This window comes from Podarcis muralis, chromosome 11 (genome assembly GCF_964188315.1).
Source record: "Podarcis muralis chromosome 11, rPodMur119.hap1.1, whole genome shotgun sequence".
Lineage (NCBI taxonomy): Eukaryota > Metazoa > Chordata > Lepidosauria > Squamata > Lacertidae > Podarcis > Podarcis muralis.
Genome location: NC_135665.1, coordinates 63470241 through 63482774, shown reverse-complemented (window position 1 = coordinate 63482774; position 12534 = coordinate 63470241). Strand labels below are relative to the sequence as shown.

General features: G+C 45.9%; 1 protein-coding gene across 1 annotated transcript in view; it reads left to right on the top strand.

Annotated features, from left to right (window-relative positions):
• NOL6 (nucleolar protein 6) overlaps positions 1-10235 on the top strand; it is a 62589-nt gene extending 52354 nt beyond the window's left edge. The window contains exons 25-26 of the mRNA XM_077936560.1: positions 5293-5394; positions 7874-10235. Of these exons, the coding sequence (XP_077792686.1) occupies positions 5293-5394; positions 7874-8023 (252 nt within the window). The 3' untranslated portion in view covers positions 8024-10235. The remainder of the gene's footprint in view (positions 1-5292; positions 5395-7873) is intronic.
• Positions 10236-12534: the final 2299 nt, after the last annotated feature.

Genomic DNA, 12534 nt, shown 5'->3' with positions numbered 1-12534 from the left:
GGGGAGGGAATAATTTTGGTGATTCCCCCTTCTCTCCTACGCACACCCAGCCTCCCAAAATCTGCCCTGGCTTTTGGGGTAGGGCACTGGGGCAGTGGTGGGGAGAGAGGAATTGCAACAGATGACCTCGTTTCCCGGTCGCTTGATAGATGCCTTTTTGCCAGCAGAGGAGACGCCATTGGCTAGCCTTTTGGTCTAGGAACCAAAGGTGCAAGGAGATGCACATATTAAGGATGGGATTTCCAGAATAAGGGCAATGGGCGAGGGGGAATTAAGAACATAAGAGCTAGCTGGATCAGGCCAATGGCCCGCCCAGTTCAACATCCTCTTCTCACAGTGGCCAATCAGGTGCACAAGCGAAACCCACACGCAGGATCTGAGCATAAGACCCTCTCCCCGCTTGTGGTTTCCAGCAGCTGGTATTCTCAAGCATTGCTGGTCCTGGCCATAGAAGCAGTGAATAGCCATTGTGGCTTGTTGTTGTTTAGTCGTTTAGTCGTGTCCGACCCTTCATGACCCCATGGACCGGAGCACGCCAGGCACTCCTGTCTTCCACTGCCTCCCTCATGCTGGTAGCTTCGAGAACACTGTCCAACCATCTCGTCCTCTGTCGTCCCCTTCTCCTTTCCCAACATCAGGGTCTTTTCCAGGGAGTCTTCTCTTCTCATGAGGTGGCCAAAATATTGGAGCTTCAGCTTCAGGATCTGTCCTGCCAGTGAGCACTCAGGGCTGATTTCCTTAAGAATGGATCGGTTTCTTGCAGTCCATGGGACCCTCAAGAGTCTCCTCCAGCACCAGAATTCAAAAGCATCAATTCTTTGGCGATCAGCCTTCTTTATGGTCCAGCTCTCACTTCCATACATCACTACTGGGAAAACCATAGCTTTAACTATACGGGTCTTTGTTGGCAAGGTGATGTCTCTGCTTTTTAAGATGCTGTCTAGGTTTAAGAGGCTAGCCATCGTGGCTGGCAGCCATCAGTAGCCCACTCCACAAATGTGATTAATCCTCCTTTAAAGCCTTCCGAGCTGGTGGCCATGCCTGCCTGCTGTGGCAGCGAGTTCCGCAGTTTAACAGTTCAAAGATTTCCTCTTCTCTGCCCTGAATTTTCCAATGCGCAGCTTCATTGGAAGTCCACGGATTCTGGTATCACAAGGCAGGGAGGAGAACTTAACCCTACTCATTTCTTCCCGTGCCGTGCTGATCTTTAGAAATCTCTATCTGCAGCAGAAACCTAGGCAGAAACTTATAAACGTAAGCAGCAGAGCTGCTAGCTCTCTCGGCCGGGACGTAGATTGCTTAATGCAGGCCGCAAAGTTGCCTCAGAGGTGTTGCCGCTGCAAACTCCAGGAAAATAAGATAAAGAAGGAGGGATTGGCCGTGCAGGCAAGCAGCAGCTGCTTTTGGAGAACCCGGTGACACCCGGGCCGTTCCCAGACCCAGCCAATTCTTCGACAATCGCCTTGCAACAGAGCGAGAGAACAGGTTCTGTCCTGATCTGTGCCTCCGCTGACTCCTGGCAAAAGGGAAGTTTCCCAGGCAGCGCATAACCCTTCCTTGTTATTATTATTTTTTAAAAGCATCTGGGTTTTGTTGCTCCAGCAGCTTCTGAATCACGCTGCGGTTTTTAACAAGAAGGTTCAGAGTCCTGGCAGGGCACATAGCAATATTCCTCCTGACGTTATTAGCACACACGGCTTCATTCAGCAAGCGTCCGTCATGAGAAAAGGCGGGGGGCCCAATTAGCACCCCGTATATTCCTCTGTTAAAGCTATGGTTTAGCCGTATAGTTAAAGCTCTGGTTTTCCCAGTAGTGATGTACGGAAGTGAGAGCTGGACCATAAAGAAGGCTGATCGCCGAAGAATTGATGCTTTTGAATTCTGGTGCTGGAGGAGACTCTTGAGAGTCCCATGGACTGCAAGAAGATCAAACCTCTCCATTCGGAAGGAAATCAGCCTTGAGTGCTCACTGGAAGGACAGATCGTGAAGCTGAGGCTCCAAGACTTTGGCCACCTCATGAGAAGAGAAGACTCCCTGGAAAAGACCCTGATGTTGGGAAAGAGGGCACAAGAAGGGGATGACAGAGGACGAGATGGTGGGACAGTGTTCTCGAAGAGACCAACATGAGTTTGACCAAACTGCGGGAGGCAGAGGAAGACAGGAGTGCCTGGTGTGCTCTGGTCCATGGGGTCACGAAGAGTCGGACATGACTAAACGACTAAACAGCAACATATTCCTCTGTGCCCAGATATAAACCGTAATCTCTCAGGCTAATTAGTATAATAGCATCATCATCCGCGTGCGAGTTAATGCAGTGAGGCAGAGGTTTTCAACCTGTGTGTCTCTGCAGCCTCCTCCTCTTTCTCCCTATTCATATTAGCCATCCTTGCTGCAAATCTGCAAATCTCTCTCTTGATCTCTCTCTCTCCCTGATTCTGGCCTGAGTCCTGCCGCCGCTGCTGCTTCCACTTATGTGCATTACATCCTCTAATTAAACCCCACAGGGGAGCCACAGAAAATATGCAGTTGGTCAAAGGCAGCGTGGGCTCAAAAGGGTTAGAAAGCCACTGCAATGTGCAGTGGTTTCAGTTGCACTCGGTCAACTGTTTCAGTTGCGCAAACTTAAACCTGGCCTCCCTCGCCCTTTGCAGGGGCAGCCTGAGATCGCCTCCTCTTTACGGTTAATCTGTGGAACTCACTCCCACAGGAGGCATGGGTTTTCAGTTTTCCCTTGAGGTGCCTGGGTGGCCACTGTGAGAGCAGGATGATGGACTAAATGGGGCATGGGCCTGATCCGGCTTTTCTTTTGCACGTGCATAGGCTGAGTTATTAATCAGGTCATGTGAGGTTAGTGGCTGAGCCAACGTCCGTGCAGACTTAATATAGTATTAATTAGTTATTAATATATATTAATATATTAATAACTTGCTGCATGCAAATAAAAATATTTGTATACCGATGTTGCATTACACACACACACACACACACACAATTTACAGCAATAAAAACATAAACCCATACAATAAAACCATTACAAAATTAAATAGCAGGCATCAGTTAATCACTGTGGAAGAGTGTACTCTTAATTGCCCTCATAGGCCTGGCAGAACAGAAACCGTTTCAGCAGGCATTTTTAGAGCTAGCACAGGAGGAATCTCTTGTGGCAGGGAGTTCCATGGGACTAGGACGGTGGTGCTAAAGGCTCGGTTTCTTGGTATCAAACGAACCTTGCCAACTGTGGGAACGATTTAATAACGCAAAGAAAAACTGGACCCAGAGGAGGGGTTTGATGGAAGTGAGATTTTGACACGACTGCAGTGGTATACTTTGAGGGTAGAGCTTCATAATAATAATAATAATAATAATAATAATAATAATAATTTTTATTTATACCCCACCCTCCCCAGCCAGAGCCGGGCTCAGGGCGGCTAACACCAGTAAAATTACAATAAAAACATAATGGGGGGGGGGGAGGAGAAAAAGAAAAAAACAATTTAAAATACAGGTTAAAATGCAGTCCTTGTGCAGCAATAAAACGGCTAGCGCATTCGCAAAGCTAAGCAGGGTCCGGTATGGTTTCAAATTGGATGGGGGACCGTGTGTTGAGATCCCTGCTTTGCAGGGGGTTGGACTAGATGTTCCTTGGAGGGGGTGTCCCTTCCAACTGCAGTTCTGTGATTCTGTGAGTGAACGTTACCCATTCATTTATGTGGAAGGAGGGTTAGGGCAGATTTCCCCAACCTTGTGCCGTCCAAATGTTTTGAGTTACAATTCCCACAAGCCCCAGCCTGCAAAGCTGAGCTGTAGTCCAATACATCCGGGGTGGGTTGGGGGAAATCTCTGTCACAGTCTCTGAGCCCCTTGGGTGCATTATGCACAGCAAGATAATCTAGAAATCTGTTTCCCGCCTGCATTGCAAAACAAGCAAGCAGTTTGCAGAGTCAGTTTACCGGCTATTTTCCAGGAGTCGTTGTGACACAAGAGTGGCTCTCTGCGTGGCCTTGGGACATCAGGGACTGCGCTGAGCTGTTTAGGAAAGAAGCTACTGGTCTCTCTTCCTCTCCCCTTAAAACAAATAGAGAATTCAACAGGCGCTCAGCTTTATTTTGTCCATGCAATGATGCCTTAGCTTTATGTCAGGATAGGTCTTTTTTATATTTATAATATGTTTTATTAATTTTAGTATATTGTCATACATACCACAAAACTTCACATCTTATACAATCTTTTTGGACTTCCATCAGCACCTCTGATGACTCACCATTTCTTATTATTTCTTCTGCATTTCTTAAATTCATATTACCTTTAATTCTCTTAACTAACAATCCTCCTCTTTATCCATTTTTGCAATAATTCAAATAACTCACCTCGCAAAACTTCTTGCAAACCTACAAACGTAATCTGATCGTCACAATTACTTTTCAAATATTCCGTAAATTTACACCAGTCTTCTGTGAATCTCTTATGTCAAGGTAGGTCTTAACAGAGATAAAGATTGACCTGTGTGTGACCTTGATGGGCGCTGGGCAGATATATGGGTAGGTGATGTTGAGGCTTTGCTCAGTTCTAAACAGTTTTAGAGTCATATGTTTATTTGCAACGGCTGATGGGGCAAGACGTGCCCAGCTTAAGTCTTATAGGAATGTATTGGCAAGCTTCACCCAATCTCCATCTGTCAGTCTGACCCTCCTCTCAGTTTTCTCCCTAGCCAAAATGCGACAAAGAAGCCAAATTCAGGCTGCTCAGTCTCCCCCTGGGGCAGGAATGCATTCCTCCGCCATGTCTCACAACAACCATCGCCTTTGAGCGCCTTAGTTTTTGAGTTTCTGTGCAATCTGCATATCAGAGACCAGGTGTTAACTTGCAAGTGCCAGAGATAATCAACATACCAAAGATCTGGACTAAATCACATAAACAACTTTTTATTTCTTCTTGGTTAAACCCAACCTGGTCATATCACAGGAACGAATAACATTACATAACCTAAGATGCTGCGAGGTGGAATGGCTTTGAGGACAACGCGCCTGCATTGAGAATCCCTGGGAATAATTGGAACCGGTGACGCTTAGTTCGAGTTTTAAATTCGTTGCATTCAGAGTCCTCTTTCTACACCTTATTGTAGTTTTCGATTGTTCCGTCTGTGACATAAACATTAGTGATATGTTCTAACTGTGCAATTTTTGCAGAAGTGTTCACTTGGCACCTCTGTATCAATGCAGGTTTAGATCGATGTTGTCCTTCCAAAACCATCAGCTTAACCCTGGTCTCTTCCAAACCTCTCTCCTTTGCAGGTGGCATTCGGTGACCTGGCGATGTTTTTCTACGACAAGCATGGAGGAGAGGTGGTGGGAGTCCTCTGGAAGCCTTCGGCCTTTGAGCCACAGCCTTTCAAGGTGAGGCGGTCTGAACCCTGGGATTTGAACTGTGTGTATTTTTGTAACCTGGGTTCTGGGTCGCATTTGCACAGGGTGCAAGGTGCTGGGCAGCAAATAGAGGTGGCCAGAGAGCATTCTGCCTGCCGGAATGCTTAGGTAAAGGTAAAGGGACCCCTGACCATTAGGTCCAGTCGTGGCCGACTCTGGGGTTGCGGCGCTCATCTCGCTTTATTGGCTGAGGGAGCCGGCGTACAGCTTCCGGGTCACGTGGCCAGCATGACTAAGCCGCTTCTGGCGAACCAGAGCATCGCACGGAAACGCCATTTACCTTCCCGCCGGAGCGGTACCTATTTATCTACTTGCACTGGCGTGCTTTCGAACTGCTAGGTTGGCAGGAGCAGGGACCGAGCAATGGGAGCTCACCCCGTCATGGGGATTCGAACCGCCGACCTTCTGATCGGCAAGTCCTAGGCTCTGTGGTTTAACCCACAGCGCCACCCGTGTCCCATAATGCTTAGAGCTGATGTTAAGTGACACAGGGAGGGATGGCTGAGGGAGAGGCTTGCAGAGAAAAGGGGTATCTTGGCCGATGAGCGAGGGGCTGCTGTTTTCGGCCATAGACATGGCGAAAGGTGCAGAGACCTTTTGGGTTGGAGGGGGAAAAGGATGTAAGAGGGGGATAGATGAGGAGCAAGCTGGAAGATCGAGAGAGAGCAGGTGCAAAAGAAGATGAGGAACGAGAAAGGACAGAGCTGATTGATGAAGGGCTTGGCAGTGAGCTGACATAAGAAGCCCCTTTGGAAGTGCAAGATGTATGGTAGCTGGAGGGAAAGATGACTTGAGGAGAAGGTGGGGAACTGCTGGCTTTCAGCCAAAGGATAAATAAATCTACATGGCTGCTGCTTTGTAACTGCAACTGCTCATGTGGATAAAAGAGTCAGAGGGTGATTGAAAAGAAGTGGCATTGGTAATAAGATAAATAAGAATATGTAAATACGGATTGATAAATGGATGAAAATATATTATTATAATAGGTTAAGATCTAAAGTTAAAATTAAGGAAAGAGGGTAAGGATTTGCTGAATCGATTATATAAATGGGAATACAAAAAGGGGAGGTGTGAGGAAGTCAAGAAAATAAGCAAATGAGTTTATAGATATTGAAAACTGGATTTGTTTTTAAACGTTTTTTCTTAGCTATTTTGTTCTTTGTATTTTGTATGTATTTTCTATATATTTTTCTTTTTGATAATACTTGTATTTCTCTTATTATTTCTTTTTATTTTCTATGTTTTCTTGTTATCTTTGTAACTCTTTGTTCTTATTTTTTATATTTTGTAAATTTATGTCTTTCTTTAAAAAAAAAGGTTAATAAATATCTTATAAAAAAAAAGAGTCAGAGGGTGTTGGAATTTGCGTGGCTTGGCATGCCCAACTGGTTGCAGAACAGAGCCTCTAGCATGAAATCTGATGGAGCCGGCCGAATAATCAAGCATCCTTTCCCCACCCCAACACCACCATCCTTTTGCAGGAGGTGGGGGAAGGGACTGAGGGGCTAAGCCAGAAGCTAGAACAGAAAGAGGGAGCGCTGCGCAGCGCTCCCTCTCGCTGTTCTGGCTTCTGGGATAGCCGCACAGCCTGCATTCGCTCCATAAGACGCACACACATTTCCCCTTACTTTTTAGGAGGGAAAAAGTGCATCTTATGGAGCGAAAAATACGGCAAGTTCCTAGCCCTCATGGTGGCAGGTGCACCACACTGGCTGCCCCTGTGCTGTTGCGTATGCGTTTTGTGCATCAGCTGGCGTGCTGTTGGCAGACAGATTCTGCTCAAGTGGCTCAGACCGGCTTTCAGTTTCAGAAGCTAGCAAGGCCTAGGGAGTGGGGCTCAATTCAAGAATCATGCCAAACCATGGTTAAAGGAGAAACTCGAGTACGGTTTAGCAAACCATATCACTTAGCAAAGGTTTCTTCCTCACTCTTCCAGAGTAACTGGAAAGTTTTAGGACAGTTTTCCCGCTAAAGCGACAGATTATTTATTGCAAAGCATGGAATCTATACCAGTAAGATAGAAACGGTATCAGACCATCTTAAATTGGCGAGATAAGTAAAAAAAGGTATTTTTTACTTACCTTTACAACCTGGCATTGTAAAGGTAACGGTCAGCTCTATGCAAGTTGGTTTGGGGAAGAAATTGCAAATACTGGGTGTCACCACTGAAAAGGTGTGGTTTAGAAACCATGGTTTGTGCTAACCAAGGTTTGTTGCGGTACCTAAATGGGAAAACCACACTCTCTGCCCCTCTGGAGGCTCTTGTAGCACAGAAGTAGAAATGCTGAGCGGATGGACACTGAAACCAGACAGGCGAACTGCAAACCATGGTTTGCCCACCTGTTCAGAACCTCGGTTCAGATTTTGGGTTCTAAACCCGGTTTTGGTACAGTGTTTGGATTGAGCCACGGTCTGAACTCACTTATTATATCTGTTCTTTCCGTCACAGGTGCTAAGCATGAAAGGAAGAATGCTGTCTGCCCTTGCCCCTGAGCCCCTGACAGTTCCCAATGTGGAGGCCATTTTGGAAGACTTCAAGATTTTGGGAGAAGGATTGGTCAAGTCAGTAGAGGCCCGTACAGAGAAATGGTCCATTTAGAACCTTTTGGAACTTTGTGCTGCATGTATAAAGTGTTGCCCAGGGTGTGTTCTCACCCGTAACTTTTTCCACTTAGAACTGTCTTATACGAAAGGTATTTTTATTACATACAAACTTCTCTCGATCCTATTTCCTCCTGTAGACTCATCCAGTTTAGAGAAACTTGACCTCCCTAATAAAGGACTCTTGTTATTGTAGAAACTCTTATTAAATCCTCCTCCCGCCACCTTTTGAGGCCAAGGAAATAATTGGAACATTTCCCTTTATTCGTCCAGTGGAATTCTAATTAAAACATCACACCCTCTTAAAACCGTCAAGGTGTGAAATGCTGTTTTTTCATCCAAAGCTTATTTTACTCTTGAGTTAGAACATACAGAACTCACTATAGGAGTGTTTTCTCTCCCAGGCATTAAATCAATGCTTATACCTTAGAATCATAGAATTGGAGGGGTCTCCAAAGGTCATCTAGGCCAACCCCCTGAAGTACAGGCTTCACAGCTGAAGAATCTCTGAAAACAAGCTTGCTCCCATTTTCCATGTCACAGCCCTTTAGCCTGCAGAAATACTACTACTACTACTACTACTACTACTACTACTACTACTAATATTTATTTATACCCCGCCCTCCCCAGCCAAGACTGGGCTCAGGGCGGCTAACACCAGATATAAAACAATTGATTGAAATACAACTTAAAAACAAGATTAAGATAATGCATTAAAAGGCAGCCTCATTTCAGTAGAAACTCAAAACGTCAAGTCTTCACCAAGGCCAACTATCCAGACTGGTCCTACATGGGCCAGAAAAAAGCCAGGGAAGTCCCCAAATAGGAGTTCCATCACAGAAGGAGAAAGGAAAAAGGAAAGAGGGGAAGGAAATCAAGTTGATTCCAAGCCAAAGGCCAGGCGGAACAACTCTGTCTTACAGGTCCTGCAGAAAGAAATCAGATCCTGCAGGGCCCTGGTCTCATGAGACAGAGTGTTCCACCAGGCCAGGGCCAGTGTTGAAAAGGCCCTGCCTCTGGTTGAGGCTAATCTGACTTCCTTAGGGCCAGGGACCACTAGGGTGTTGCTATTTATGGACCTTAAGGTCCTCCATGGGGCATACCGGGAGAAGCAGTTCCGTAGGTACGAGGTGCAAATGTACTTGTACTCATTTTTGCAAAGTTCGTTTTGCCTTCTTCATTCTGATTTTCCTAGCTATGGTGGGGGTCAGCCACCACTGCATGCCCTCCTGAACTCCCTCCTGTTACCTGTCCACCTTGAAAGCCATATCCACAGCCCTAAGGACTAGAAACCTGTCTCCCACTTTTAAAATAGACAGAGGCTTTCAAGATGCAGAATGTTGTGCTGCTGTTAATTCATTTAAAAAACCCAAAACAAAACCTCAAGCTCTGGTTAGGAGCCACAGCACACTCATATTGCAGCCTTGTGGTTGATATTTTTGCAACATGCTGCAGTTGCGACATCAGTTAATGCTTTGCGGTTCCACCACTGCGTTAGTAGAAGATGAGTAGAAATGAGGAACGCTCAAGGGAGTTGGCTATGCTTAGCCTGGAAAAGAGAAAACAGAGAGTCGTCTCCAAATATCTTAAGGGCTGTCACACAGAAGATGGGGCAAGCATGTTTTCTCCTTCTCCAGAGGCTAGGACCCGAACCGATGGATTAAAGTCACAAGGAAGGAGATTCTGTTTAAGCATCAGGAAGAACTTTCAGAGCTGTTCAACGGTTAGAACATCAGCAACGTCTAGGCAACACGATGACCATGTACATACGCAATAGACAATCTTTATAGAATTCCTTCAAACCATAACAAGTACAAAATGAAATCTTTAGTCTCAAAGGCTCTGCAAATCTTTAAATGAAGTGAGGTACCAGACTTTGTATGATGACAGACAAGCTGTGAAGCTTTGTGTATTCAGCAAATACGATGTCCAACACTGAACAGTGATTCCGGATATAGACTATTGTTTTGTAGAATTCTTTGTCAGCATGGTGGGAGGATATAGAATTGCTTCATAAACCCATCTTATTTTGAATGTATGTAAATGAAAATATCAACCAATCAATCTTTATTATGGTCCAGAGACCCAACAAATCGTTATAAAGCAATGCACAATTCAGACAGCCTACCTCCAGGTTAAACAAGCATTTTGTTGAAAAGATAGGGATCATTGGTTCTTGCAACTACCGATAAAAACTTTGCCACTGCTAATGTTCTAGCATTTGTCCGGTCTTCCAGTAGGAACCTGACATAGTGAGCCTCTGATTTTCCCGGGAAAGGTACCATCAAGGGTAATATCAGTTCAGCCCTGGCTTGCTCATATTTTGCACAGTGCAGCAAAATATGTTTTATGGAATCGATGTCTTGAGGACACGAGCAAAGTCTGTCATGGTAGGGAACTCCTCTCAACCTGCCATCCAACACTGCAGAAGGAAAGACGTTTAGTCTGGCTTTGGTGAAAAGCCTTCGATAATTTGGTACTGTCAGGTTTTTAATGTAAGATGTTAACTTAAAGACATGCCCATATTGTACTCCTACTGCCAGCAGACTACAGACTGCATGTGATCGAGATCGCAAGTCACTGTGTGCATTATCCCATAATCTTTGCTTTAATGTCTTTAACCTCCTCCATTCTGGGCAACCTTCTGGGTGGCCACATGCCCCTCGTGGGCGGGGCCAGAGACACAAGTGGGCAGAGGAACAAATGCAAATCTTGCCTCTTTTCTACACTTGCACCCTCCCGCCTCTGCCCCTCCACCCAAGGTTTCCCAGACTTGGGTCTCTGGCTGTTTTTGGACTACAACTCCCATCATCCCTAGCTTGCAGGACCTGTGGTCAGGGGTGATGGGAATTGTAGTCCCCAAACAGCTGGGCAAGCAAACCAGGAGTGGTGTTCAAGGACGCATTTTCAGCCAGGAAGAAAACAGCTGGCGATGGGTGTACAGTTGTACCTCGGATTAAGAACTTAATTCAATTTGGAGGTCCATTCTTAACCTGAAACTGTTCTTAACCTGAAGCACCACTTTAGAGCTAATGGGACCTCCTGCTGCCACCATGCCACCGGAGCACGATTTTTGTTCTCATCCTGAAGCAAAGTTCTTAACCCGAGGTACTATTTCTGGGTTAGCGGAGTCTGTAACTTGAAGCGTCTGTAACCTGAAGCGTCTGTAACCCGAGGTACCACTGTAGAGCCTGGAAAGAGTTGTGAGGGCCAGGCAGAGAGGCTCAGAGGGGCCCATTCAGTCCCTGCATCTGAGGTTCCTCCGTCCTGCATTCACACACAACCTGCCCTGGATATTTTTCTGCTGCATTGATGCATCAACATAACTCCCATTGTTGCTGCTGCTTGAGGACACAGTGTCCCAAACCTGCATCCTCTTGCCTTGTGCAGAAAAGCGTAGCCAGGATCTTGCTCTTTTAAGCCCCTCCTTCCCAGTAAAACAAGACTGCGCCTGGTTTAAATATGCCCTGAGCACAAACAGAAACTTGTTAAAACCCTTCCAAATATAACTTTTACTAATGCTTATAAACTTTTTAATGCCTATAGTTCACTGGGAGCAGGAAACGGCTTCCGTGTGGGTGGTGGCGCTTCTTTGGGATCTCTCCCAGGCTTTTGTTTTGCAGCATCTGGAAAGCGAAGAAAAGACACTTTGGAACCGCGGGTGGGGCTAAATGGGCACTGGAAGATCCAAACTAGGCTGGCAAAGTCTCACTTGAGCCGCACACCCAACTGTGGTGGCTGAAGCTGATGGGAGTTGTAATCTGAAATTTTGAGGGCACCAGGTTAAATAATAGTAATAATTTATTTATACCCCACCCATCTGGGCAGCCACTCTGGGCGGCTTCCAATCGAGTGTTAAAAACAATACAGCATTAAATATTAAAAACGTCCCTAAACAGGGCTGCCTTCAGATGTCTTTTAAATATAAGATAGCTACTTATTTCCTTTACATCTGGTGGGAGGGCGTTCCACAGGGCGGGTGCCACTACCGAGAAGGCCCTCTGCCTGGTTCCCTGTAACCTCACTTCTCGCAATGAGGGAACCGCCAGGTTGACAAAAGCGAGCCTAGTTCAGATCTCACCTTTTCCAAGACCTCACTGACAAGAAGGACACTGACAAACTGGAACGTGTCCAGAGGAGGGCAACCAAAATGGTCAAAGGCCTGGAAACGATGCCTTATGAGGAACGGCTAAGGGAGCTGGGCATGTTTAGCCTGGAGAAGAGGAGGTTAAGGGGTGATATGATAGCCATGTTCCAATATATAAAAGGATGTCATATAGAGGAGGGAGAAAGGTTGTTTTCTGCTGCTCCAGAGAAGCGGACACGGAGCAATGGATCCAAACTACAAGAAAGAAGATTCCACCTAAACATTAGGAAGAACTTCCTGACAGTAAGAGCTGTTCGACAGTGGAATTTGCTGCCAAGGAGTGTGGTGGAGTCTCCTTCTTTGGAGGTCTTTAAGCAGAGGCTTGACAACCATATGTCAGGAGTGCTCTGATGGTGTTTCCT